Source organism: Coffea arabica, chromosome 8e (assembly GCF_036785885.1).
Source record: "Coffea arabica cultivar ET-39 chromosome 8e, Coffea Arabica ET-39 HiFi, whole genome shotgun sequence".
Lineage (NCBI taxonomy): Eukaryota > Viridiplantae > Streptophyta > Magnoliopsida > Gentianales > Rubiaceae > Coffea > Coffea arabica.
In genome coordinates, this window is record NC_092324.1 from 42,814,586 (window position 1) to 42,840,422 (window position 25,837).

The window sequence follows — 25,837 nt, forward strand, 5'->3', positions numbered from 1 at the left end:
GCTAAGATACCAGGCTATATTTCTTAAGAAGAAATCAACAACCAAATCAGTAGTATTCCCAATCAAATTAACCAATTACCAAAGCTGATTATCAGTTTCGGACAGAAACAGGACAGCAGGGGTATTTCAGTCTTTTCATAGGTTACGTTGCTCCGATTGGACTGAAATTTTGTAGACATCTATAAAATATCATTCTCTACAACTTTCATGTTTTAACCCAAGGCTAATTCGGCCTCTAACTAGGGAAAATAGTACCGGGCAGAATGGGTTTAATTGCAACCCTACTTTCCGAAATTTCCTTTCAAAGCGGAAATTTTCCGCAAATAGCCACAATCTACACCCTAAGGCTTCGTTCTAAATCATTTTCAACCATCATCCATGGCTACACAATATTAATCATATGAAAACAGAAAAATCATGAATAAAATAAAAATTTCATCAATCTCCACCAAACATCATAAAAGTTTCCACTAAAACATCTCTTTAGCCATCACAAGTCATGAATTTACCATTATTGGAAACAAACAATGAATATTTACACACCATACCTTGATAACTCACAAAAGGTAGTAGCTTAGGTCTCTTACTTCCAAAATAACTCCACCAACTTCCTCAATCCTACCTAGCTAGATGGTTTTATGGAATAATTTCAAGTTTGGATGGTTGGATTGCAAGATTTGTGCAAGAAATGAAAGTTGAAGGTTGAAGATTTCTTTCTTTTCTCTCCATATGGAATTCGGCCAAGGAGCTTGTAAAGAAGATGAATTTTGGGTCAATTTTTGGTGATTTAGTAAAGGTGATAAAATGGTCAAAGTCCAAACTCCAATAAAAAAGTGACACCTAGCCCCCTTTTAAGCTTAATCTTATCCTCTTGTCTCTCTAACATTAATCCTTTTAGGTAAGTCCTAATTATCTCTTAGCACCTAGTAATTTAATCCCTGTATACGAAACTTAATCCAATTGGCTGAATTTTATCGAAATTACCGCACTAGTGGGTCCCACATCCGGTATATACTCGTAAAATCTCATAAACTAACTTATACTAGAAAAATACTTTTAAAACCCTATTTACTCATAAAATTATTTAGAAAATTTTTCCTAATAAAGAAAATGCATAAAAGGCGTATAATTAAATAAAATAAAGTCTAGAAAATAAGGAAATTCACGAGTTCCCACAAGTACCATTAGACTTCGGATCAGCAGCTATCATTTTCGTACAGTAGTTACATACGGCATGACGAACACCTTGGACATACTGAGGCTGAAAATGATCCCAAGTTGGTGACCTTTTCTTGTACACGCCTCTCTTCTTCTTAACACCAAGGCCAGATTCTTCACAACTGTTGGAAATAGGAGCTGGACATGAAGATGGCGTTGAATCACATGAACCTTCTATCTCCTCAAAAGTGGACATGTTTACTGGTATGCAAAAATCAAGAGTAGTTTTTTTTATGAGTTAAAAATCAATCAGATGTGACTTTTTCCCATAAAGTAGATGAGACTGTTATTAATTTAAAAAAAAAATTGCAGGTCCACGAGGAACTATTAAAGATTTCTCGTGACTTTCAAAAGACAATTACTGAAGTGGTATTTAGTGAGACAAGACTGCCTGCCCCTCTTGATAATGTAAACATGCTAAAGAAGCAAGAAAGCTTTCCACTATCCTTTAATGGCTCATTACTCTATAAAGATAAGCAGAATTAGGTTTTTGGATATACGCATTGTCTATAAATCAAAGCTTACTTCTTAAATGAACATGAACGTTTACAAAAAGATTATCTTCTTTCCAAGGATAAAACAAAGTTGCAGGAGCAGCGAAACAATCAAGGTGAAAACACAGAGCAAAAGAATACACATTCATTGCTTGAAATTGGTGGCTACATTTCTACATTCACACATGAAGCTTCCATTGATAATTTAGCAACTCCAGCAACTAGCATCACGCCAAGTATTTCTGTTAGCAAGTAGGCCAGATCATTCGATTTGTTATTCAAAAGACTGGTGTAGTACAAAACTGACATCCTTTTAGCGGACAAAAACTGACATCCGGATTGTATAATGGAAATAAATGGATAGTTTAGTGAAATAATGCATCAGTTGAAAGCGGAAAGCAAGATTACAGATCTTATCAGTTACCTTGACCAATTTATATAAACACATTGCAACTAAAACCTCGTGGCCAGATATACAATCTTTCATCATTATTCACCTTTTTAAACAGCAAGCTACTGGACAAGAAACATATCTAAGAACACATCAAACATCACAAAACTCAAAAACAAAAGGCCAAAGTATGCAAGCTGTTTGATGAAATGCCTAAGAAAAATACACTAGAAACATAGATGAAAGCTAAGTAAAATCAGCCGCGTACCTCAATTTGTCCTTGAAGATGAAGGCTGATGATGGCTTGAAGATGAAGAGTGAAGATGACGTGAAGATGTCTGTCGCCTGTCGGGCTTGAAGATGAAGGCTATGTCTGTCAGGCTTGAAGAAATGGCGTGAGGATGAAGGTGAAACCGAGAGTGAGGCGGCGGAGGTAGAGAAAGAAAGGTGAGACAGTTAGTCAGGCGGTGGAGGCGGTGGTCGGTGGAGGCAGAGGAAGGAAGGTGAGAGACAGTGAGTCTTGAGATGAGAGACGAGGAAGAGGCGGCGGAAGACAGATTAGGGTTTTTGCAATTTCAATTGTTAGATGTTATGTTAGTATTGTTGTTATTACTTATTATTTATCAACTATTTTACTTATTATGTTATATAATATGTATTATATATATTATTATATTATATATAAATATTATTATTCGAATTCGAAATAAAAGTTCCGATTTCGAATTCCCAATTCGAAATCGATAATTCTGATTTCAAAAATTATAATTTCGAATTCGACCCGATTTCGACCAATTCGAAATTGGAATTATCGAATTCCATTCTGAATTACCGAAATTCCGAATTCGAATTTCCGAATTCAATTCGAAATCGGTCTCGAAATCGGAATTTTTCGACTTTGCACACCCCTAATTGTCCACTCATAGTCCCTTTCAATTTTCAAATCTTCTCAGAGTAATGTTAGAAATCAAATCCAAGAGTCTTTGGTTTCTCCCACAGTTGTTGCATCAGCTATAAGATACATTCCGTTATTTGGATCAACTCCAACTGTTGTCAATAGTACACCCTTTGCTGAACCTTTGAGAAAAGTTCCGTCCAATTCAAACACAGGTCTATAAGCTGCAAAAAATCCTGTTTTACCCCAACAAAACACATGTATAATCTTTGAAATTTGCCTTGTCCAGTTATTGCATCACAATAGTCATCTACCCACTTCATAATTACTATGCTGCCTGGATTACTTCTCTCAATTTCATTGATATATTGAGGCAGTTTATTATATTGATCCATCTCACTACCTTTGGCCAAATTCTCTGCAATTTTCTTAACTATATAGCCTTGATATCTACTAAGATAACATTTGTGCTCATTCATTACTAGATTTTTGAAACTAACATAGTCCAGTCTTGGGTTCTCTCCAAATGTGCCAACATACCTTCTTCCTACTCTCCCAAACTTAACATTTTTGTTGAGTTGTTGTGCTATGAAAATCTACACTTGTGCTTCTTTTGAAATGTTTTAACCTCCAATTTGCCATTCCCTTTCATCTTCCTAACATATATGCACCAATCACAGCCATCTTTAGCACATATTGCTCTAACTCTTATGCTGTTACTCTTGATAAATTTAAATGGTCTCTCTCTTCTGATATTTCAGATTCTAATTACTTTTTTCAACTCCTTGAAGGAAGAAAAAATTTGTCTAAGTTTAATTTTGGGGTTCTTTTCATCCTTGGGATCAAATATAGGGGGTCTCAAGTTATTCTCTTCATTTGACCCTCTATCACTACCAATATCAATTCCTAAATTTGGGGCAGCTTCTATGTCAAAATTGTTATCATCACTTTCAATATCACTAGGCATTTGTTTCCTAAGCACGTGGCTCATCCTAGCATCTGTAGACTTCTTTTTTAGATGTCTATTCAGTTGCTTTTGTTTTCTATTTTCTACCCCTAACCATTTGAAATTTTCATCAATATTTTCATCATAATCATTATCATCTGAATTTTGATCATAATTCGAGTCTTTTCCTAAGAACTCTCCCGAATCAGAGCCTGAACTAGCCATATATTCATCATCACATTCATCCTCTTCATCTTCTAACATAAAGTCCTCGTTCTCAATGTCAGACCCCTATTGTGATGCTAGAAGATCACTAAAGGAAATCTCTACATACAAATCAACCATCTTATTATATTCAAAATGATCAGCACAATATGCATGTAATTCTCTATCATGCCTTAACAAACGAAATTCATATTTCTCGATTAGGATATGGTACTTTTTGTCACTAACAATTTGAAGTTGATTTTCTAGCATTCTATCCATTTCAAATAGACTAGTGCCTTGGCCTCTACATGATAAAAAATTCTTAATTCTCCTTCCTCATAATGCACATTAGGTTCGATTTCACATTGTCCCCATATATAACACTTCATAGTCATTTCAGTGCTATCACTGTTTGAATTTACAGACAAAAAAAAAAAACACAATAAACAAGTACCATAAGTGACAAATTATGGTACTATAAGCAGATAATTTGCACTCAATCAACTTCAAGACAATTGAATAATACACTCCAACCATATAAAGTTCAAACAAGGACCACAAAAGCAAGTTGCAAAGTCTCATTCAACCACACATTGTCTACCATGACAACTCATACCAGAGAGACATACGGGACCGTATACAATAGTAGACAAGTTTGTTTTTAGAGCTTTTGTCAGATTACTTAAAAATCCAAAATTTTAGACATTCTTTGTCTTCCAAGTGAAAATATCACAATTCATCATCACATTCTTACAATATAAGCATGTATAAAGCATGCATAATGTTACATGAGGTCAAAATCACATATCATAATTTGGTGGCGGTGCTCCATTCAATTCTTTTGGTCTTAGTGTCATTTCTTCCTCCCAGATTCACGAACAACTCCACTATCGCCAAATTCTCTAAGATTTTTCTTCTGATTTGCTGGATTTATGCACAGAACTTAATCTGATAATGGGGTTTTCTGTTCTTGTTCCTGGAGACTGAACTAAGAGAAGAAAGTGGCATTTTTTATTTTATTGCCTTTTTTGGTTATACATTTGCTGATTATGTTTTGTCTTTGCTAATAAAATTGGGGGGGACCAGAAAGTTGGAAATAATTTTTTTACAAGTTTTCACGCTTAAAAAATTGAAAAAAGGATTTTAAGTGTCAGCACGTGCTCTCACGTGACTTGTTTCCGACAAAAATTGAAGAAAACCAGTTAATTGTCCACTTTCGAGCAAAATTGGATAGATTGGGGACCACATTTGTTCTCGAAAATAGATTGGGGACTAGTTTCAGACATTAGTTATAAATTGGGGATCAAAACTCCAATTCTCCCTTTTTAAAATATTTGACGCGGTAAATTACTTCATGCTTAAGATGGGAGACTAACAACCATTTCTTGGAAATGTAAAGGACCGAACAGATGACAATTACTAATCTGCACCGCAAGGCATAATAGAAGCAACTAATGTGGCAGCAGAGCTTTGGACTATATTGTTGGGCCTCAAGATGGCATGAGAAGAGCGACAGACAAAGGTGGTGATAGTACAGTTAGATTCTCAAGTGGCTATTATACATGATGACTCAGAGGATGGCCAGTACAGCAACTTCAGTAAAGAGATTAGGTTGATGCTTGACAGACAATAAGGCAACGATTCAAGCGTGTCTTATGAAAGGGCAACAAGTGTGTAGATCATTTAGCAAAGTTAGGGAAAAGTCTTGCTCCAAGAATAACCAAATTCATAGACCCTCAACAATCGCTTAGACAACTTCTAAGGCAAGATACTTGTGGAGTGTCAATGCGTAGATTAGCCAATATGTAACTCTGGCCCTCTTATGTACCAAAAAAAAAAAAAAGAAGAAATGAAAGAGATCATTATAGTTAGAAGTGTCAGTTGGGCCTTTTGATCCGAGTTTCAACATACCTAAACTTGACTCACAAGTTATATGGATTTTCGAACTTCGGGTTTTTGGGCTTCGGACTCATATTAAAAAGGCTCAAAATCAACTCACACTATTATATGAGTTTCGGATTCAAATCGGGTTTGGTTCAAACTCATAATTAAATACATTTTTTATATAATATATATTTTATAATTATGAATTAATACAAATTTACATATAAATTATTAACAATTTATGTCGTAATATGTACTAGTATTCAAGGCATGCACTAATGTGTGTGCAACTAATAGAAAAATATTTGTGAAATATTGAGTATATTAGTTGAAATCATTTTCAAGAAAATTGGTTTTAAATTTTAAAAATGCATATGTAAAAAATTCACCAAAATAAAAGTTATAAAAAGTAGTTATTTGGTAGTTATTTATAATCATAATTGGTAGTTGCTAATTAAAATTAAGATTTGCTAAATAAAATGAAAAATAGAATATGAAAAAATACATATTACTTGGTAAACAAAATCATATTGGTAGTGGGTAGTTATCAAAGATAGATAGATTTTTGTTTAAACCAAAAGTTTCCTCATCATCAAATATAGTTTAGGAAGTATATAAAGTGATAGATTTTTGTTTACTTCAAACCCCCTCCTTTCCCTTTATATATAGTATAGATAATTATAAACTATAGATATTATTATATATATGTTACATAAATAATTATACTCATATATGGATCGAACTTTAATCGAGTTGAATCTATTATGGCTCAAACTCGACTCACATTTAGTTGGGACCTAATATTTGGACCCAAACTCTGTTTGGCCTAATTAAAACATAGCCTTAGTGACTTTTTTTAGGACCAAACGGGCTGAGCTCAAACTGACCCAACCTCATTGACAGTTCTAAGTATAGCAAATTCATAAAAGGGAGCTCATGAAACCTTTTGGTCCTTCCTACATTACTTGACAGTTCTAAGTATAGCAAATTCATAAAAGGGAGCTCATGAAACCTTTTGGTCCTTCCTACATTACTATCCATCCGAAGGTAATAATTACGATGTATGTATATAGATTCAAACTCACCTTCTTCAAAACTTATTATTAGTAACTATTTTAAATCGTTAAAGATTCACTAATAAATGGCACATGCTTGGTAGCAGTAAATGTAAGGAAAGTGGTAACTCATTGAAATATTTACTATTAAATAACACATGTTTGATAGTTGCAGAATACAAGGAAAGTAGTAACCCATTGAAAGATTTATTATTAAATGACATGTTCGATGATACCAGTAGACTAAAAGAAAAGTAGTAGTATAATTGAATGACACGTTTAATGTCGGATACAAGAAATGTAGTAGTAACCAGTTGTCCAGTTCAAACAAACATCACAAATGGCATTCATGCCGATATGCAAAACTTAAACGCCTATTTACGCTTTCACACTTAACCCTTTTAATCAAGGTGTGACCCCTCATTTTTCACATTGGATTTTTGCTGATGGTGGCAAATTTATCTGGAGGTGCAAAAAATGCATGTACAATGGGAAATAATATGCCTCACTCGTTCCATTTCAAGCCATTTCGTTGGCTGCAATTTAATGACTACAATAACGCAAAAAATTGAGCCACATCACTTTTACAACGTAATATATAAAATTCTATAAAATAATCCAACAAATAATAAAATATATTATAAGCTGCATAATCGATGCTTAGATGTCATTTGTCTTTCATCGGCCAATTCAAAATTTGAATGGTTCAAAATGCGCAAATGAAGAAATAGTCCTATAATTATTTGAAATTTGAGTAAATCTTGTATACAATGACAGTGCATACACTATCACCATTGAATTCATGACACATGTGCAAAAATTAAATTTCAAATTCAAATTCTGCATAGTTATTATTCATCCAACGCTATACACTGTCAGTGTAAGAAAGATTAATCCTTTGAATTTTATTTTGACAAGTGTCCAAAATACTTGTTAAGATATGTAAATCATAATTAAATTATTATGTGAATACACATACTCATATTTATTATCTTTCATAGGGCTGTATATGATTTGAACCACTCACTAATAGCTCGACCAACAGCTCGACTCGAGTTTGAATTGATTAAGCTCGAGTTGAGTTTGAGCTACTCCAACCAACAAACAAGTTCGAGTTCGAGTCGTGGAGGCTTGAACTCAGTATTTTTATTTCTACCTTTCTATATATTATCTATTATGAATTTACTCTTTTAGCCTTACAAGTTATAAAATTTACGACATATACCTGCTATCAGTGGAATATTTGAGGGGTGATTACGGCCTTTCATAATTAAACAAAAAAAAGTTAAAAGTAAAAGTTAAAACCATTTATCAGAATATTTTTTCTTTCCCCAAACCTCAATTCTTTTTCTTCAATTTACCCTAATTCTTCATTGAGTCCAAGATCGAGACATCCTCGCCCTTCACTTCTTCTTCTTCACTTTGCAATTTGTGAAATGCCAATAACATTGTGAAATGTGATTTCATCCGATGACTTCTATCTTAGGCCGTGATGCGACCATACTAAGTTGAGTTGAGCGATCGATAAGCTGAGAGGTTGAGACCATACACAAGCTTTATTGAAACTCAGAGTTGGGCTGTGGCAGCTAAAATCTAGCTAGAAAGATGCAAAGTTACTCGACTCCTTCAACCAGCTATTCAATTACAAGGGCAATTGTGGCATCGGTATCGACATTGGCAGAGGCGACAGGACTTGGTAAGCAGATATGGTTTGAACTTCTCTTATTCTTGTTATCAGAAGTTTGTCTTGAAAATAAGTTTGATTTGGTAAGCAAATATGGCATGTCATGATAGATTTTATGCTGGATAAATAACTGGAACTGGTTTGGATTTGCAGGTTGTTTGATTCTGGAATCCTGTGAATAGAGAAAGATTTTTCAAACTTGCTCTCAAGCTCGAACTCGAGTACTCGAGCTCGAATAGGCTTGCAAAAAATTTGAACCCATTCGAGTCAGCTTGACCATATATGGTACTCTTACGAGTCGAGCTCAAGCATATGTTATTTGCTCGGTCAAACTCGAACTTGAGTAGCACCTATAACCATCGAGTTCGAACTTGAGTATGGTGCTACTCGAATTCGACTCGGCTCGTATGCATTTCCAGTCTCCTGTTAACCAAATCCTAACTATTTAATTAAAATTAAAATGATACATCAACCACAATATTAGTCAATTTAATCTTCTAACTAAGTGTGTGTTTGATAAAATTGAAATCTGAAACTTAAATCTGAAATCTAAAGCATGAATCCATTAACTTATTGAATTGTTAAGTACTAAATCTGATACATTTAAATATAGGTAGAATTGCACCAGTCATCTCCCACATATCGCTGATGTGAAAATTTAGTCCCTCAGAATCAAAATGAGCGATTTTAATTTCTAACAAATAAAAAGCGCTCACTTTTCGTCCTCCATCACCTTTCCGATCAAATATTGGCCGGAATAAGTCACGTGCAAATTACATGATTAATATGTAAAGGGCAAATCTGGTAATTCACTTCAATATTTAAATAAATTATATCCTATTTTTGTCATCAAATGAAGCTGATATTTGAAATTGATAGAAATTTAACCAAAAAGAAGGGTTTCTTCTCTTCCCTGCATGGCTCCACAATCAAAGTCCCACTTTTCTTTTCATGGCTCAAGTTTTCCGATTCAACCTATCACATAACATTTTCTTCTTCTTTCACCTCATCTGCTTCTCTTCCATAACTCCATCCTTCCACACCAAACTTCCCACTACCTCAGCTCCAATCATGGCAGCAAGTCAACAAGTTCTTCTATAAATCCGCCAATGTCTTAGAATTAAAACACATTACATTATTCGATAGCCCCATAATTAAGGTTTCTTTCTGATTTGCTCCCCAAATTCAATCCACCCTCTTGGTAGGATCTCTAATTCAAAGTAGAGAAAAGGAAAAAAAGAACTCCAAACAGCCCTTCCAATCTTTATTTTTTTTCTCTCTCTTTAATTTTTACCTAAATTTGTTTTGTAAATTTGAGTATATAATTGGGTTTTGTACAAAACTATGTAGGTTGAGAAAGTTAAAACCATAGCCTTGGGTTTCATGAAAAAAGTTGGAAGAAGACAAAAGAGGTTGAAGGCGGTGGCTACGAGCCGTTTGGTGGACTAAAAATACAACTAACCACCACATCCTATGGTGGTGAATGAAAGAACCATAAGATGATGGATGGTGGTGATGAGAGAGGAGAGGAAAGGTAAGATTTGTTGCTGTGTTCTTTCATCTTGCAATGAAAGAATATCTTTTTTTTTTTTTTTTTTTTGTCTGCAACGATAGATGTCCTATAACCTAAACTAGCCTAATCTAGGGGAAAGGGGCAAGGGGAGATGGTCAACTAAGACCAGCCACATATTGTGGCAAATTTGAGGGAGACAGGGGTTGAACCCCTGACCTCCAGCACCACCAAAGAGGGTGATGACCACTGGACCAAATGGTCAGTGGCAATGAAAGAATATCAATTGTACAAGAACATAATAATTGGCAGAGGAGGCATCCCAATGGAACGTTATTGGTGGTGGTAGGATGAGGTTTTTTACCACTTGAATTAAGCAACTTTGTGTGAGAACGAGGTGCTGAATTAAGGTTGAAGACCAATTAGTTAGCAGCAAGTATTCTGAATAGGGATAATATCATAAACCTCCCCTGAGGTTTCTTGAAATATCACTAAGCTCCCTCCACATTTTGGAAATCTCTCTTACCACCCTTTGAATTGATATTTTCTTAACAATGTCAGCCCCTCTAAGCAAAAGTAACAATAAAAAATGCATTTTGGAGGAGGGAGAGTATTTTAGTTCCCTTAATACCCTTAGGTTGACTGATACAATGACATAAGAAAGTTGCAGTAGGTGAAAAATGTGAATTGAAGTGTATTTTTCTGGCATGAGTACTGTTGCATGCCCGTTGGACATGCAACGGCTACTTTGAGTGCTTCCAGTTTCTCCTTTAAAAGGTGAAACTACAGCTTGAAATAACTGCGCAGATGGAGAGGTAACTGGGCAAAGAAATGGCTAGTTCATCCTTTAATTAGGACACTCATACAATTAAACTAATTAAACTCATCCTTTAGGGTTTATGAAATGAATGCATTTAATTAAGTAACTAATTAAACTAATTAAATTACCTGCGAGTATTACTTTCACATAATTAATTTATGTTAAATACAAAACCTACCAGTTTCCCTTTCGTAAAAATATGAGTGTAATACTTTTTGAATTTTACTTACAATCATTTGTATATTAAATATAAATTAAAGGGTAAAATACACGGAACCCCCTTATGGTTTCGCGAAAAGACACCTTACCCCCCTATCATTTAAAAACCTACACATAAACACCCTAAAGTTCATAACTAAAGTGGAAATTGACTTCTTAACCGGCTGAATTACCGGCTGTAGGTCGAATACCCAAAATACCATCTGGCAATAATACTATGTGCGTCCACCTATGTGCAGCAGCCAGTGGGAGGTTTTGTGATGCGTTGTATATAACACAGCATTTGTCAAGGGACGGGTGTGGGTTTGTGCGTGACATATTGGGTGCTGTTTTTTTTTCCTTCCCACTCAGTTGTAGTATTGTAAATATCTTCTTCTCATCTTGGATGGTAATGAGATGGCATGGGTCTTTGCCATTTTCTGTCGTTTACCAATTGCCCTATGGCCGTCGTCTGGCTCTCCCTTCAAACTCTTGGAGTCATTCATCAAGTTTTACAGACGTCGTCTTCTTCCTGAGGATTACTTTCCCTTCGCTGTCCCCAGCTAACCCTCCACGACACGCGCAGACAAAAATGAGGCTGTGAGGCCAGAAAATGACCGCTCAACAAGTTTTAGTTCTTTTGTACTTGGACAAATCCTTTCTTTACTACTGGTCAGTCTAGCATACAATTTGTTCAGAACACAAGTATTTTCTTTTAGCATGGCGACTTGTATTTCTTTGCAAAAAAAAAAAAAACAGAAAATGGGACAACAAAAATCTATTTTTCTTCGGTGGGAAACAGAAAACAAAAATCTAGTTTCTGGGCTTCACCAAGGGAGCTGTTTGCCAAATTTTAACACAACCAGGATTGCCGGAAATCTTATTGCACAGTTTCCAGCCATTGATTTATATACTATCCGGGCTGGTGAATCCGCAAGTTTTCGAAGCACCTCAGTGTGCAAACAACAAATTCCAAACTCAAGTCGATGCCTATTCAATCAGATTGTTCTCTCATTCAAAATCTTCTCCACCATTTTGAATTTTCTAGCATTTGACTCCACACCATTGATGGTTTAGGCCCACACTTGAATCAAGTTGTTTTTTCGTTCGTAGCAGCCCTGTTTAGTGCTTTGGATGATGGAGGTCGGACTGGAGATCGAACCCACTGCCAATATCCCCACCTCCCTTTCCTTCAACCTTCTGGGGCCAAAAGGCACATGCCTCAAACCCCATTTCAAACGATCACCGCCAAGCACAGTATCCTGTCAACAAAAACGCGAAATAAGGATCAAAAGCTTGTCAAATAAAGCATGCCCCCATGTCATAGGATTAAGATAAAGCAGAGAAGTCGCACTCCTACGCCAAAAAAATTATATTCCTTAAAATACTTTGGAAGTAAGCAAACTTTTTTTACATGGCGATGGCGTGAGGGAGTTTGATGCTGATGTTGGCTATGTTTGCTGCTTTGTGTTTGGAAAAAGTAGATAAAACCCCTTTCATGGAAGAGGAAGACGAAAATGGGCACTACGGGGCAATTGAGGTCCCATGCAACGTAGAAAAGTGGTGACTTCGTGAAAGCTTTTCCATTAGAACTTGGAAGAATTAACAAAGCCCAAATTTCTCGTATGAGGACAGATTTGATAGCTGATCTACTCCCCAAAATTTTGAATGATCTATGGGTGCTACGTGTAATGAACAATAGCAGTATCTCCAGCTCTGGACAAACGTCAATGGACAAACTTTCAAGCTCAATTAGAGAGACGCGTTGACAAGGATGCAATCACAAAGCTCAACACCAGACAAAGTGGTGGTAGAGACGCCAACAGCAGTTGCGGCCCGCTACGTTGAATTTGCATCAAACTTTTCGTTTCGATGGATCAAGGTTCAAAGAATATCGGAGACTAATTAAGGAAGATTTCCTCAATATGTAGGCCAGGTAGCGCGAGCGCAAGAAAGAAGGATAGTAGTATTGGAGTTGTTTTCTGGGGGGTGGGTGCTGACCTCCAAGAACAAAGTTGCAAATTAAAGCAGCACACCAATAGAGTTTCATGCGTCCGATTTTTTGGTCAGTGGGAAGCTGAGGTGCTGACCACGCTGCCGAACTTGGATTACTATTGAAACCACCCTCCATCTCTTTCATTTTCGGCCTTTCTCCGCCTCTTTTAACTCTGAATCGATCTGGTTACCGGTAACTCAGTCGGTTATAGGTCAATTTCCACTTTAGTTATAAAGTTTAGGATGTTTATGTGTAGGTTTCTAAATGATAGGGGGGTAAGGTGTCTTTTCGCGAAACTATGAGGGGGTTCCGTGTATTTTACCCTAAATTAAATGATTCAGAGCAAAATGCTCATAAATAGCTATTACTTTGTTCATGTAATAGAGGAAACCCATAAATAGCTGATATGTTATGGGCAATTTCTTTTTTCTTTTTTACTTTCACGTATTTAATTTATGTTAAATACAAAGCCTACTAGTTTTCCTTTCGTAAAAATATTAGTATATCACTTTTTAAATTTTACTTACAAACATTTATGTATTTAACATAAATTATATGATTCAGAGTAAAATGCCTATAAATAACTAGTACTTTATTCATATAATAGAAGAAACCCGTAAAGAGTTAGTAAAAAGTGGGTAATTTCTTTTTTTACTTTCACGTATTTAATTTATGTTAAATACAAAACCTACTAGTTTTCCTTTCATAATAATATTAGTGAAACACTTTTTGAATTTCACTTATAAACATTTATGTATTTAATATAAATTAAATGATTCAAAGTAAAGTGCTCATAAATAGCTAGTACTTTATTCATATAATGGAAGAAACTCGTAACGAACTGGTATGTTATGGACAATTTTTCTTTTACTTTCAAATACTTCATTTATATTTAAGGGAGGTTACTGCTATTTCTGTAAAAATATTTGTGTAATGGCTTTTGAATTTTATTTGCAAATATTATGTATTTAACATAAATTAAATGATTCAAAATAAAATGCCCATACAAACCTGATACTTGGTTCATGTAATAGAGAAAAGCCATAAAGAGTTGGTACTTTATGGGATATTTCTTTTTTTAAAAATATTTAATTTATGTTAAATATTTAACTTACTAATTTTTTTTTCGTAAGAAATTACTATAACACTTTTTGAATTTTACTTAAAAACATTTATATATTTATTATAAATTGAATGTTTGAGAGTATATGTCCACAAAAAGCTGTAAGATTAAAATATTTAATTGTTTTAATTTCTTTACTTTAAATTTTTTTCCTTTTATCAGCTAAATAAGGTAACAGTAGAAACAAGGGTATTATTGGCAACTGATGAAGTCAACTAGTGACTTCTGACCCCACAATCACTTGAGGGGTGGTAAGAGAGATTTCCAAAATGTGGGGGGAGCTTAGTGATATTTCAAGAAACCTCAGGGGAGGTTTCTGATATTATCCCTTCTGAATATTGGTGAATTAGTGATGACGTGACAAATTGTGTTTCACTCGATTTAGGGTGGGGCCTTGATGGTGTCTTCATAAGTTTTTGGTGTATTGGTCCTTTACATTTTGGCAGACATTGAAGTGAGTTACTAGATTTGCCCTTTACATATTAATCATGTGATTTGCACCTGACTTATTCCAGCCAAAATTTGATCAGAAAGGTGACAGGGGACGAAAAGTAAGCACTTTTTATTTGTTAGGAACTAAAATCGTTCGTTTTGATTCTGAGGGACTAAATTTTCACATCAGCGATATGTGGGGGACTACTGGTGCAGTTTTTCCTTAAAAATATATGATATTAAGTAATAAGTGAATAATTTGTCACTTATTTTTTAGAGCAAGTTTTGTCTATAAAATTTATGGCACTTGTTTAATTTAAATGTTCAATTTTTGGTCATCAAACGCGTCTAAACATATTAAAATCTGAATTTATAAAGTTTAAGTGTTGAATTGGATTATCAATCAGGACTTAAATATTGATCTTCACTCCATGATTAAATAGTGTCACCTTCGCACCACCCAAAACTTGAGTTTTGGTTATATTTGACCACTTTGACTTAAGGTAAAAAAGGAAATAAACAACTATTCTTCGACGAATTTTACTAACTAGCAATTAAAGATGGACCAAATAAAAGAAAGGGCAAAATATCTTACCAGCCATTAACTATATCCTGCATGAATTTTTGATTATCAAATTATTTTTCGTTTCAAGTCGACCACTCAATTAACTAATTAGTATACTTTAATTTACAAATTAAACCCAACACGTGCAACTCATGTGTCAAAACCTAAGGCTAAATATGTCCACTGAATTTCTTGATCCGAACGCAAAAAACTTTGGCAGCATTAAACTATTCCACTTGTACACCTTTGGCCACTCAAATATATTTTTTTGTTTCAATTCAGTCACTAAACTCTTAAATCATTATGCTAGTGGTCACTTCCTCAAATGTTGCTGTTAATGCTAATGGAATAAGTTCTATTTGCATTTCACGTGTCAAAAAATAAGATCAATTCTTTAGGTTCTTCTCTCATCTAGAGTTTTAGATTTTTCAATTAACAAAAAATTAAATTTAGAATATATAATAGTTACTTTAATAGATTCCAATTTTTAACTTTTGACAAAAAAATTATATGCTCAAGTTCTTTGCAAATTAATTCTAAGAACCCTGAAACTAAATGAAACTAGTAGATCTAATGACAAAATTTGAATGGTTGGACAAAAAAAAAGACAAAATTTGAATGAAAAATCGTTAAAAATATATTATTTGTGTAGTTCAATGGCTGTTTAAGATTTTTGTATCATTTATTTGGATGAATTTACCTATGATCTTTTGCATGTGCAGTGCACATGTAACTCATTCGGTTAGTGTTAACAACGAATTTGGTCGGATTGGCCACTAACATACACATTTGTGAGTTGAGTAGAACAATTTAGTGACCGTTGAATTTTGAAATAAAATATTTATCCTTAGGTTTTGAAATGTGAGTTGCACATGTTAAATTTACTTTTGTAAATTAAAAGCAAAATATGATTTTGACTTGTGAGTTGTGTGTGTTAAGTTTAATTTGTAAATTAAAAGTAAATTTGATGAAATGGCCATGGGTATACGGATTAATCGATTAGTTAGTTACTGAATTAGGATGAAAAATAGTTTGACGGTAAAAAAATAGACGAGGAAAATAGTTCAATGGCCGCGAGATATTTTACTCTGGATACAAATCTGAGGAATTTGTTTCATCCTCCTGGGGACCAGATTGTCGATTGTGTGATTCTTCTTCTCCAACAAAGCAGCCATTGCTACAACATATATGCTAGTCTTGTATTCACTGGCGCTGGCAATGGCCTCAGAGTCGGTCATTTCTGCCAAGGCCGGCGGATGAACTACCCGAGAATTATTCCTCGAAAAATTTCAAGAAACAGACTTTCTTTTACCCTTTCATCTGCTTCACAATATCTCAATTGGAAAATTTAAGGATACAGATAAGCAGCGTAATGGGATTATTTTGGAGCCTGATTGACATGAGTGTGGATTTGAACGGGGGATTACATGCTGTAATCAAAGGTATTAAGCTCCCTATCCTTTCATCAGTCAACATAGCTTTATTTCAAATACTAACTAGTCTTCTACCAAAAAAACGAAATTTGTCTGTCTTGTTAATGCAACCCCTAATTTTTGGATGCATGGACTTTGATAAATAGAGAGTATTGGTCCTATTGGATGCTATGCATCGTGGTTGATGGCTGGTAGTATGCGTGAAAAATTACAGACACCAATTGTTCGACTAAATGCCTGAGATGTACAATAACTGGAAATGTCAACAACGAGTCTTATTCAATAGGTAAATTCCAGGCATTGGCTGTAAGTCTTATTGTTTTGTTGATATTCTTTTTTATTTTGGTTATGCATGAGTTTGTTCAATAGGTTCTGGAGTCTATGATGAATTTTGAGCTTCTCTAGTAGTAATACATAGACCATCCTAGTGTAAATAGTATTTCTCTAAGGTAAGTTTTATAATTGACTGTATACTTAATCCCTGTACAGGTTATCGATTATGATGAACAGGGTCGAAACGTGCATTTTAAAGAACTATTGAATTCCTCAATCCAATTTTACAGTTGACTGCTTATTTTCTTCCCAGTGCTTTCTATTTGGCAAAATGAAGAAAGGAAAACATTTCGAGCACTCCAAACATTTAGTATCAGAACAACAGAAAACAGAACAAGAGGAACAAAAGAATATATGCATATATACACAAAACTACCATACCAAAAAATGAGAAGCATTTTATCAGACAACTCTTGGCTTGGAAGAGGATGTCAGATTAAAAACTTAGACAACATAATCCCTCCTGATGCTACAATCAATTACACTCCATCATACTCCAAAATTCAGACAATCCTTTAATGATTTTTTTTACTTGTAAATTTTCCTCTGAAAAAATGGTGGTGTTCTGAGAGAGAGAGGGAGGGAGGGAGGGAGGGAGATTTTTTTTTTTCTCTCAAAAGCAATGCCTTTTAAATATTGAGGAATGATAAAATAATGGATTTTTGGTAGTTGATTGGCGGGAGAAGAGATGGAGGAAAATTTCTTAGAGATGGAACAAAAACGCTGTCAAGTATGTTTTATTTCAGCCACCATTTATGGAGTTATTTTAGATATTTGGGTGGGATAAAAAGAGTATGACATCATGGGCACAAGGTGGATGCATTTTGGCTGTCGTTTTGGTCTTTGATGACTCTTTTGAATCCTGGCCGTGAAATGGTCTGAAATGGAAAGTTGTCGAATTGCAAGGCCCTGTAGTGGATCCTTTATGATAATAAGGTCAGCTTTTCACCAACTTTACTTCCTTACCATATAAGCAGCAGAACAGAACTAAGAAAAAAAATAGCCTTGCTTTGCATTACCGGCTTTTGACTTCTTTTTGCCGATTTTCAAGAAGTTCACTTGCATCCCTTCTCCATTCTCCGGTGAATTAAGATGGCAAACCCACAAGCAAGAGCCAACCTGGCCACACAAGCTCAGAGCCAGAGGAATTTGAAGTTTTGCAAGGTCTTTGATGCTAACAAGTACTTCAACAAACTGGTAAATTTTTCTTTCAGATTTATTTGTTCTTTTTTGGGATTTCTGGTGATGTGAATCTTAGTATAGGCATGATTTGGTTTATCACAACATTCTTTTTGTACTTTTTGGCTTAAATTTTCTTTCAAATATATGGGCAGTCGTGTAGTTTGAGTTTTATGGTTTCAGATTACAGAATTTGATGAATTATTATGGAAATCTTAGTAATTTTTGTCTCATAACCCCAAATGGGATGTTTTCAGTATCATGGAAGAACAGGAGGAACGAGATGAATATTAGGATTCCTAGAAAACCTAATTCTGGAAATTCTGAATAAAATCTTTCTTATTTGTACTACTATCCATTTAATACACACTGGAATTATTTTGGTAGTAGTAGGAAGGTTGCTAGAACCAGTAACAATGGTTTTATTTGGCACCCAGCTGTAACTTATCAAAACAAAAATAAAATTGAACTTTGTAGGCTTGAAAAAAATATGAAATTTATTGCAGGATCCTTCATCATAAATAGATTCTAGAGTAGTGAAATCCTGATACTGAATTACAAGTTTGATTTTGGGAATGTAGTAACTTGAAAAGTATGATGGAAAATCACATAAATAACCTGAAGAGCAAGTGAGGAATGATGTCATGCATCGACATTTCCATATTAATTCTTGATTCGAACACAAAAGAGCCTTAAGGCATTGGAGCAGTGATAACCTTATAGCTAGGATAGGTTGACAGTCCATGAGTGGGATTGGAAGAGGTGCCTAAAGGAAAAGTTTATGTTCTTAATTCTGAAACTACTTCGCTTCCTTATGTATAAAATTTAAAAGCTAATTTGGTGTACTTGATAGAGTACTAAATACTGCCTCAATCTTTTCTTATGAAAATCAATTACCATTTATTAGTTTCAGATATGTAGTGCTTTCTTTCTTTCTTTGGTAGCATGAATTTCATGAAGTGGATACATTATGCGTTACCAACATTAAAATTTCGTCACTAATTTCTCTGAATAAGAATTTAGTAATCTGGACGTGGATTTAGCACTCAGTTTTTTCTGTAAGCAGCAAGATGATGTCAACAAAACTGATATTGGGTCACGTTTGGATAGTTATTTGATCTATATATGACACATTTCTGAATAGTGTATATTTGTCTTCTTTTTAACTATGTTGCATGTTTTCTTAATAGCATATTCCCTCAGCATATGCTTCATATATGCGAGGAAATTTGCCAGATAGAGCAGTGCTCAGGGATTGCGATGGGAACATGTGGGCTGTGGAACTTGCTAAAGTTGGAAGTGAGTGGTTTTTCCAAGAGGGCTGGGCCAAGGTGGTTCAAGATAATTTGATTGAACATCAAGACTTTCTTGTTTTCCTATTTGATGGTGAGAAAGTTTTTGATTTCACAATCATTGGAAATAATTTATTGGAAAAGGAGGGAGTTGGTAGTTTGAAGTTTCAGTTGGAGGTGGAAAAAGGAAACGGGAATGGAGAGAAGGCACAGGAACTCAATGATATGAATGGAGACAATCTGATTGGGGAGAAAGAACAACCACTCAATGGTGTGAAAAGAGACTTTCAGAAGTCAACAAGTCCTACCAGTGGCTCAAGGAAATACAGAAGTGAAAAGAATGGTAAGGTTATGATGGTGTTGTTTCATTGTTCAGAATGCTTTTTCCTTGCATGTGGTTTTCTGTATGTTTTTTATGCAGATACTAATGTAAATGCTTCATTTGTAGGGCAAGAAGGCGCTTCAGCTAGTGATGGGATAAACAAGAAGGCCAGACATGACTTGTATGGTGCAAGCATTTTCAGATCAGGAGAGCATGCCCTGCCTGAGAATCCTTATTTTGTCACAAGGATTAGGACAAAGAGACAGAATGCTTTGGTACGATAATTTGCAATGTCCTTATTGATATCCCTTGTAGAATTTATCTGTATAATACATTTAAGTTTTTATCTGTTATTTGTACCTGCTTGATTTTAGTTACTAATTTGTATTCTTCTTATACTCGTTGTTGTGCAAAATGCCTTATATATATATATATATATATATATATATATATATATATATATATATATATATAATTGTTGTGCAAGGAGGATGATTCTTCTCCTACTGGTTTGGTGATGCTCTTGCAGAACTACTACTACCTGTGACAGTTGATTACATGGATAGTGCTATCTTCATGTTTGACCGTGTAACATCAATGTGAATAATTAAAGCTCTTTAGAACGACATCAAACACACAACTTTTGGTTCCAATATGGGGAGATGGAGAGGATCAAATAGGAGTAACCATTGTACATTTTCTTATCTGATAGAGCATTGATCAGTTCCTTAATCTGGGCATTTGTATTCTCTCTGTGTATGGCCATGAAATCAGAAGCTAGATTTCCCTTCACCCAGGGAAAGGATAGTAAGTTCAGGTTCAGTTTAGTTTTCTACGGTGAGCACTGTTGGGTTATTTTTTATCATTTATGATGCATATCTGGATGAAAAGATGTGTTAATTCCAAGGGTTCGTTCTTCTTCTACGGATAGATAGATACCTTTTGGATTACTTATCACCAAACTCCCCAGATTGCAACAGCAATGGAAAAAGGATATTCTTTTGGACTTATGGAGGTCTTTGTTCCACATTTCATTTTATAATGCGCATGTTCATATGTGGTATACATCTATTTCATACCATTTCCTCTTTGTTTTATCTTAGCTGTGAAATTCTGTTGATTATTATAATTATAATAAATGATTACTCGCTGTTAATGAGAAAGTTTTTTATAAACCAATGCAGTTCATTCCAATTGATGTGATTAAGGATTTCAGACTTGATCTTCCCGAAAATATGACTCTACGTGACCCACTTGGGAGGACTTGGCCTGCATATCTTAGGACTTGGAAGGATGGCCGAGCATATTACTCAGGTGGATGGGACAACCTTTGCAAGGTTAACTCTATTGATGAGGAGGATGATTGTGTGTGTGAATTTGTGCCTGGACGAGGTCCGGAGAAACCTGTGATGCAGATCCAGATTATCCGGCACAAGAATGCTCCTGAAACCTGCGACTAATCGTGTGTGATGAATAGAACGTTTAATAGAATTTGGTTTAACCAGCCTGATATTAAAAACATTTTCAATTTGTCGTCTTGATGTTATAAACTTTGAGGTGTTCTTTTATCTGAATTAGAAGACGTTTTCGAAGTAGCAAGTTTTTTTATGTACTTGGTAGCATTTCCCCCGCTGATTTGCCATATAGTATTCTCAATTTGTGTCTAGTCCTGAACATGCAATTCATAGAAAAGTTCCAAAACTAGCAATGCTTGGGGAAAAAGATGGGGTTTTGCTGGCTCTTTATTGTCCAGGAAAGAAAATTAACAAGGAGATATTGTCCTTTGCACTAAACAAACCACTAGGCATTACATAATTTGTCAAGATCTTCAGAGGCTGTTTTCCACTCGTCGCCCTCTTTCATCCGAATTTGATGATAGCCGCTCCTTAAGTCTATTTTGAGGATTTTTGCTTAATGTCAGTTGACAATCTGCTGCTTTGGTTTTCTGCACTCTGATAAAGCATGTGTGAAGATACAAACAGTTATCCCTATTGTCTCCTGCAGTACAAAACGGTGAAAAATGGTGAACTACCCACCAAGTCCTTTGTTTGCGAGTGCGTCGGGGGGTAGGGGTGGGGGTGTGTTGAAATTTCTATGATGACTTATTTCACAAAGTAGGAGAGTAATTGTATAGTAAAAGAGTTATACCCTTCAGTAGTCAGCCTTCGTTCTCCCAGAGAAATGCAGAAGCCTGAGTCTAATTGAAGACTATGGAATCATGAAGGGGAAGGGGGGACGGGGGGGTGTGGAGTGTGACTAGAATTTTTCTAGGATGAGTTATCTCACAGCGTAGGAGGGTAATTGTATAATAAAAGGAGTAGTGCCATTAAGTAGTCATCCTTTGTTTCTCCCAAAGAAATGCAGAAGCCGGAGTAAACTTAAAGACTAGAGAATTGTGAACAGGCATTGTTGGGTGGATCAATTGGTTCCTGTGAAAAGATCCGAGATATCCTTGCAAGTTCTTGTTAGGGATAAACACCTCGAGAGAGTCCATCAAAGAGCCCACTATGTAAGTCACGAACCCAACTCTGACCGCAAGCTTAAGTCATTAGGTCTCGGGTTCTTACTTTCATATTAACCGCTCTTTCTCTATCTTTCGGATCAATGTGGGACATAACTCTTTATTCATGAATCTAACAAATCTCTCCCTTCATGAGTAATCCCTCACATTAAACCCAAATTTACAACCCCTTTTTCGAGCCCACTTTAATACTCAATGCAAGTCCACATTTATCACCAAGATCACATCTTCTCTCAAACATGGATCCACTCTTCTTCAACATTCAAACTGCATTCTGAACTCCTTCCAACCTTTGATTTCTTGGTTTAACATTAACTGGACCCCCCTGCCAAACTCATGGCACACCTGGTCCAAAACCAACCAAACTCCTTGGCACTTCGGTCCACCATCAAGAAGAGAATTTTCACCAGTTCAACTCCGAGAAGAATCCACTTGCCTATGAGTAGCCCAGTCTCACAACCTGAAACTCTGATACCAATTTGTTAGGGATAAACACCTCGAGAGAATCTACTAAAGAGCCCAGCATGTAAGTCAGGAATTCAATTTTGACCCAAAAGCTTAAACCATTAGGTCTCGGGCCCTTACTTACATATTAACTGCTCTTTCTCTATCTCTCGAACTAATATGGGACATAACTCTTTACTCATGAACCTAACAGTTCTTAATTCGATATATTATTTTTGTGCTCTTTGACATTTACCCTAGATTTATTCTATATTATCTGCCTCTCTTGCTACTGTGCTCTGGATTTCTCTGGACTAGTATCACCATAATAAATGACTGGTTCCTTGATTTATTAGTTGCTCGTTAGACTCCCTTTTCTCCAATCAATTCAGTATGATTTGACTAAGGATCCATAAATGATCTTCCCCAAAATAAGCTCCTAAAAATGAACTAGGAGTACGACTTGGCTTTCAACTCTTTACCACTTTGAAGGATGGCCAAGAATTTTAAAGAGGAGGGGATAGTTCTTGCAGGGTAAACTTTGTTGACAAGGTGTAATGGAGAAACCTATAATTGATATTTAGACCGTTCGATGCCAATGCTTTGTGCTGCAGAACTAAAGGCATATGATGAATTGATAGCGGGAAAATAGTTGGTTTAAACCAGCCATGTATAGTTTCGCAGATCCATATTTTGCATTATTTGTTCTAATTCAGTGAGAGGTGGTCATTTATCTAATCATTATCTTGACATAGCATCATATTCTCCATTCAAGAATCTGGATTTCCCTAATAAAGTCCTCCGCTTATGGTATTCCATGGTTAAATATTCAACATCTGGAGCTAATTCACAAGGTGGAATTCAGAGAAAAAAGCTCCAAAACTAACTTTGAACTAGATAGAGGGTCTGCCTGCTATATTAGATACAACCCCAGAACGAGTGCAAATACCACACTGACAAGGAGAATGATGACCTTCACCAGAAATAATTACAAACTATTATCTAAATGATTAATATGATGAAGAAAAATTTTAGCTGATTTCTTTGAAGGTTGAAAGATCACCTCCAGCTATGTTTTTCTGCAACCTGATAAAGCCATCAGAAAGTGAGAAACTTCTTGGGATTGTCTCCTGCAGTAAAAAGGAAGTTGTTTGAGGAGGTCTCCTGAAGGAAGAAAGCCTCAAATTTTAAGCAAAGAGTGGCATTACGAAATGAGAACTATATATATTATCTTTATTGGTTTAAGTTGTAAACCATCCAAAGGATCTTTCTTGGGCTAGCACGTAAATTATGTTGGCTGCAAAGAGTATATGATATGACTAATGTGCTCATAAGCTATGACTGTTAGATAAATTACAAAATGGAGTGGAATTCAAAATTGGCTAACCTGAGAGCAAGGATAAACTCTCTAATGAATTTCAATCCTGTAATAACAGAAGAAGTTGAGAAAATTTAATTGGTTAAGACATACCTCTTGGTACTATAGCAAACATTTTAAGCCCATCCTCCCTTGTATTTCCGTCAAAATGCAGTTGCCCCTGCATAGATTCAAAATAACTACTCAACAATGATCAAATGGCTATATTTCATTTGTCCAAGTGAATGACACAGCAAGGGTAAATATTTACTTATGTTGATAAATGAGTCTGAGAAAGCAAGGGAATCTAGCTTTAATGCCTTCAAAGAAACACCCCCACTCTTGACATTTTTGTGTACTTTTGAACATGGATGTAATTGCACACCAGTATATACACCATCCATGAAAATAATCAGGAACATTGGGTTATCAACGTTTATATCTTCACAGCACAAACTCCTTAGCTTTAGTCCCTTTACCTCATCAGGTTTGAGGCTAAAGATTTTCTGGTATTGATCAGGCCGAGCTGGAGGGATGAAAACCCTGATTCCCATTTCCACACCTGATCTATTCTTAAAAACTGTAACCTTGGCCCCCATGGCTATTCATTAATTTTGCATACTATTTGCAATTAAGAGCTGGAGAAAATATGCAGGAAAAGAGCTGGAAATTGACAATGGCGAGAGCTGAAAAGAACAGCAACATAGAAATTATATTACTAGCTGCTAAACAAATGAGCAGAAAATTTAAAATACTCGAAGACTTCCAGATATTTGTCAGGTGCACAGGAGTTTGTAATATCTTACTGCATTAAAAAAAATTGATTATCAGTATGATTTGTCCTATATACAATTGTGCTCTTAGAATAATCTTGTTCATCTTGTAGTTACGTTATGTGTACTTGCACATCACTTTCAGAACCCAATATAAGATGTACTTATGGACAAAATGTCAAGATTTCCTGCGTGGCAGAACCCCAGAATCTAGTCACTAGTCTAAGGCTTGTAGATCTATTTCATCCTGAAGCTTGTAACTGGCGAATGGGAATTTGGTCAAGCACATTGGAACAGCTTTGGTACTTGACATGAGTCTAGCTTAATTTTTTCTCTCAGATGCGGTAAGAATCTGTATGATCTTTATTTTGTTGTTTTCCAATGTATGTTTGCTTTTAGACAATCAGTGAATGTCTGAATCCTCTCAACGAGCATTCCTTGTATATCAGCCTACATTTCACTTTCTTCTTCCAAACTGTATATGCTGCCATAGAGAGACTCAATACTTCAATTTCATGTTCTCCTGATAAGCTTCTAGCTAATAAGCAAAACCAGCGGTTGTTGGGGGGGGGGGTAAAAGGACAACCTTAAAACGTCGTCTAGATAATTGAGGGTCATACTTAAATCAAGTAAAACATTAATAGAGCTGGTTTGGATAATTACTTAATTGAAAAAAAAAATTATTTACTTGCATCATCACTAAATTTCCAACCATCTTTTTATCTCACATATATCACATAAAAAAAAGTGCTATAGTATTTTTAA

General features: G+C 35.3%; 1 protein-coding gene and 2 long non-coding RNA genes across 7 annotated transcripts; 2 read left to right on the top strand and 1 right to left on the bottom strand.

The window, feature by feature from the left end:
• The first annotated feature begins 16,484 nt into the window (after positions 1–16,484).
• On the top strand, positions 16,485–17,686 carry LOC113703193 (uncharacterized). Its single transcript, XR_003451374.2, has 3 exons — positions 16,485–16,860; positions 16,998–17,137; positions 17,341–17,686. It is a non-coding gene; the product is annotated as an uncharacterized lncRNA (long non-coding RNA).
• A 97-nt stretch (positions 17,687–17,783) lies between these two features.
• On the top strand, positions 17,784–21,572 carry LOC113703191 (B3 domain-containing protein At5g57720-like). Of its 4 annotated transcripts, none has more exons than XM_027224479.2 (5): positions 17,784–18,120; positions 18,236–18,381; positions 19,554–19,998; positions 20,104–20,252; positions 21,162–21,572. In XM_027224479.2, exons 2-5 carry the CDS (start codon positions 18,277–18,279, stop codon positions 21,435–21,437), a joined length of 975 nt encoding a protein of 324 aa, XP_027080280.1. In that variant the 5' UTR covers positions 17,784–18,120; positions 18,236–18,276; the 3' UTR covers positions 21,438–21,572. The 4 variants fall into 4 exon arrangements, with proteins under 4 accessions (XP_027080280.1, XP_027080281.1, XP_027080283.1 ...); XM_027224480.2 differs by having other exon boundaries at positions 18,239–18,381; XM_027224482.2 differs by having other exon boundaries at positions 18,277–18,381.
• Positions 21,573–21,589: 17 nt separating this feature from the next.
• LOC140013032 (uncharacterized) lies at positions 21,590–24,971 on the bottom strand. Of its 2 annotated transcripts, XR_011820097.1 has the most exons (4): positions 24,571–24,971; positions 24,414–24,480; positions 24,006–24,072; positions 21,590–21,975 (listed from the first exon to the last, which is right to left on the bottom strand). It is a non-coding gene; the product is annotated as an uncharacterized lncRNA (long non-coding RNA). The 2 variants fall into 2 exon arrangements; XR_011820096.1 differs by lacking the exon at positions 21,590–21,975 and having other exon boundaries at positions 22,015–24,072.
• Positions 24,972–25,837: the final 866 nt, after the last annotated feature.

Coding starts and splice junctions, on each gene's coding strand:
- LOC113703191 (XM_027224479.2), top strand. CDS start 18,277: ATGGCAAACCCACAAGCAAGAGCCAACCTGGCCACACAAGCTCAGAGC. Junction 19,999..20,103: donor ATACAGAAGTGAAAAGAATG/GTAAGGTTATGA, acceptor CTTCATTTGTAG/GGCAAGAAGGCGCTTCAGCT. Junction 20,253..21,161: donor CAAAGAGACAGAATGCTTTG/GTACGATAATTT, acceptor AAACCAATGCAG/TTCATTCCAATTGATGTGAT.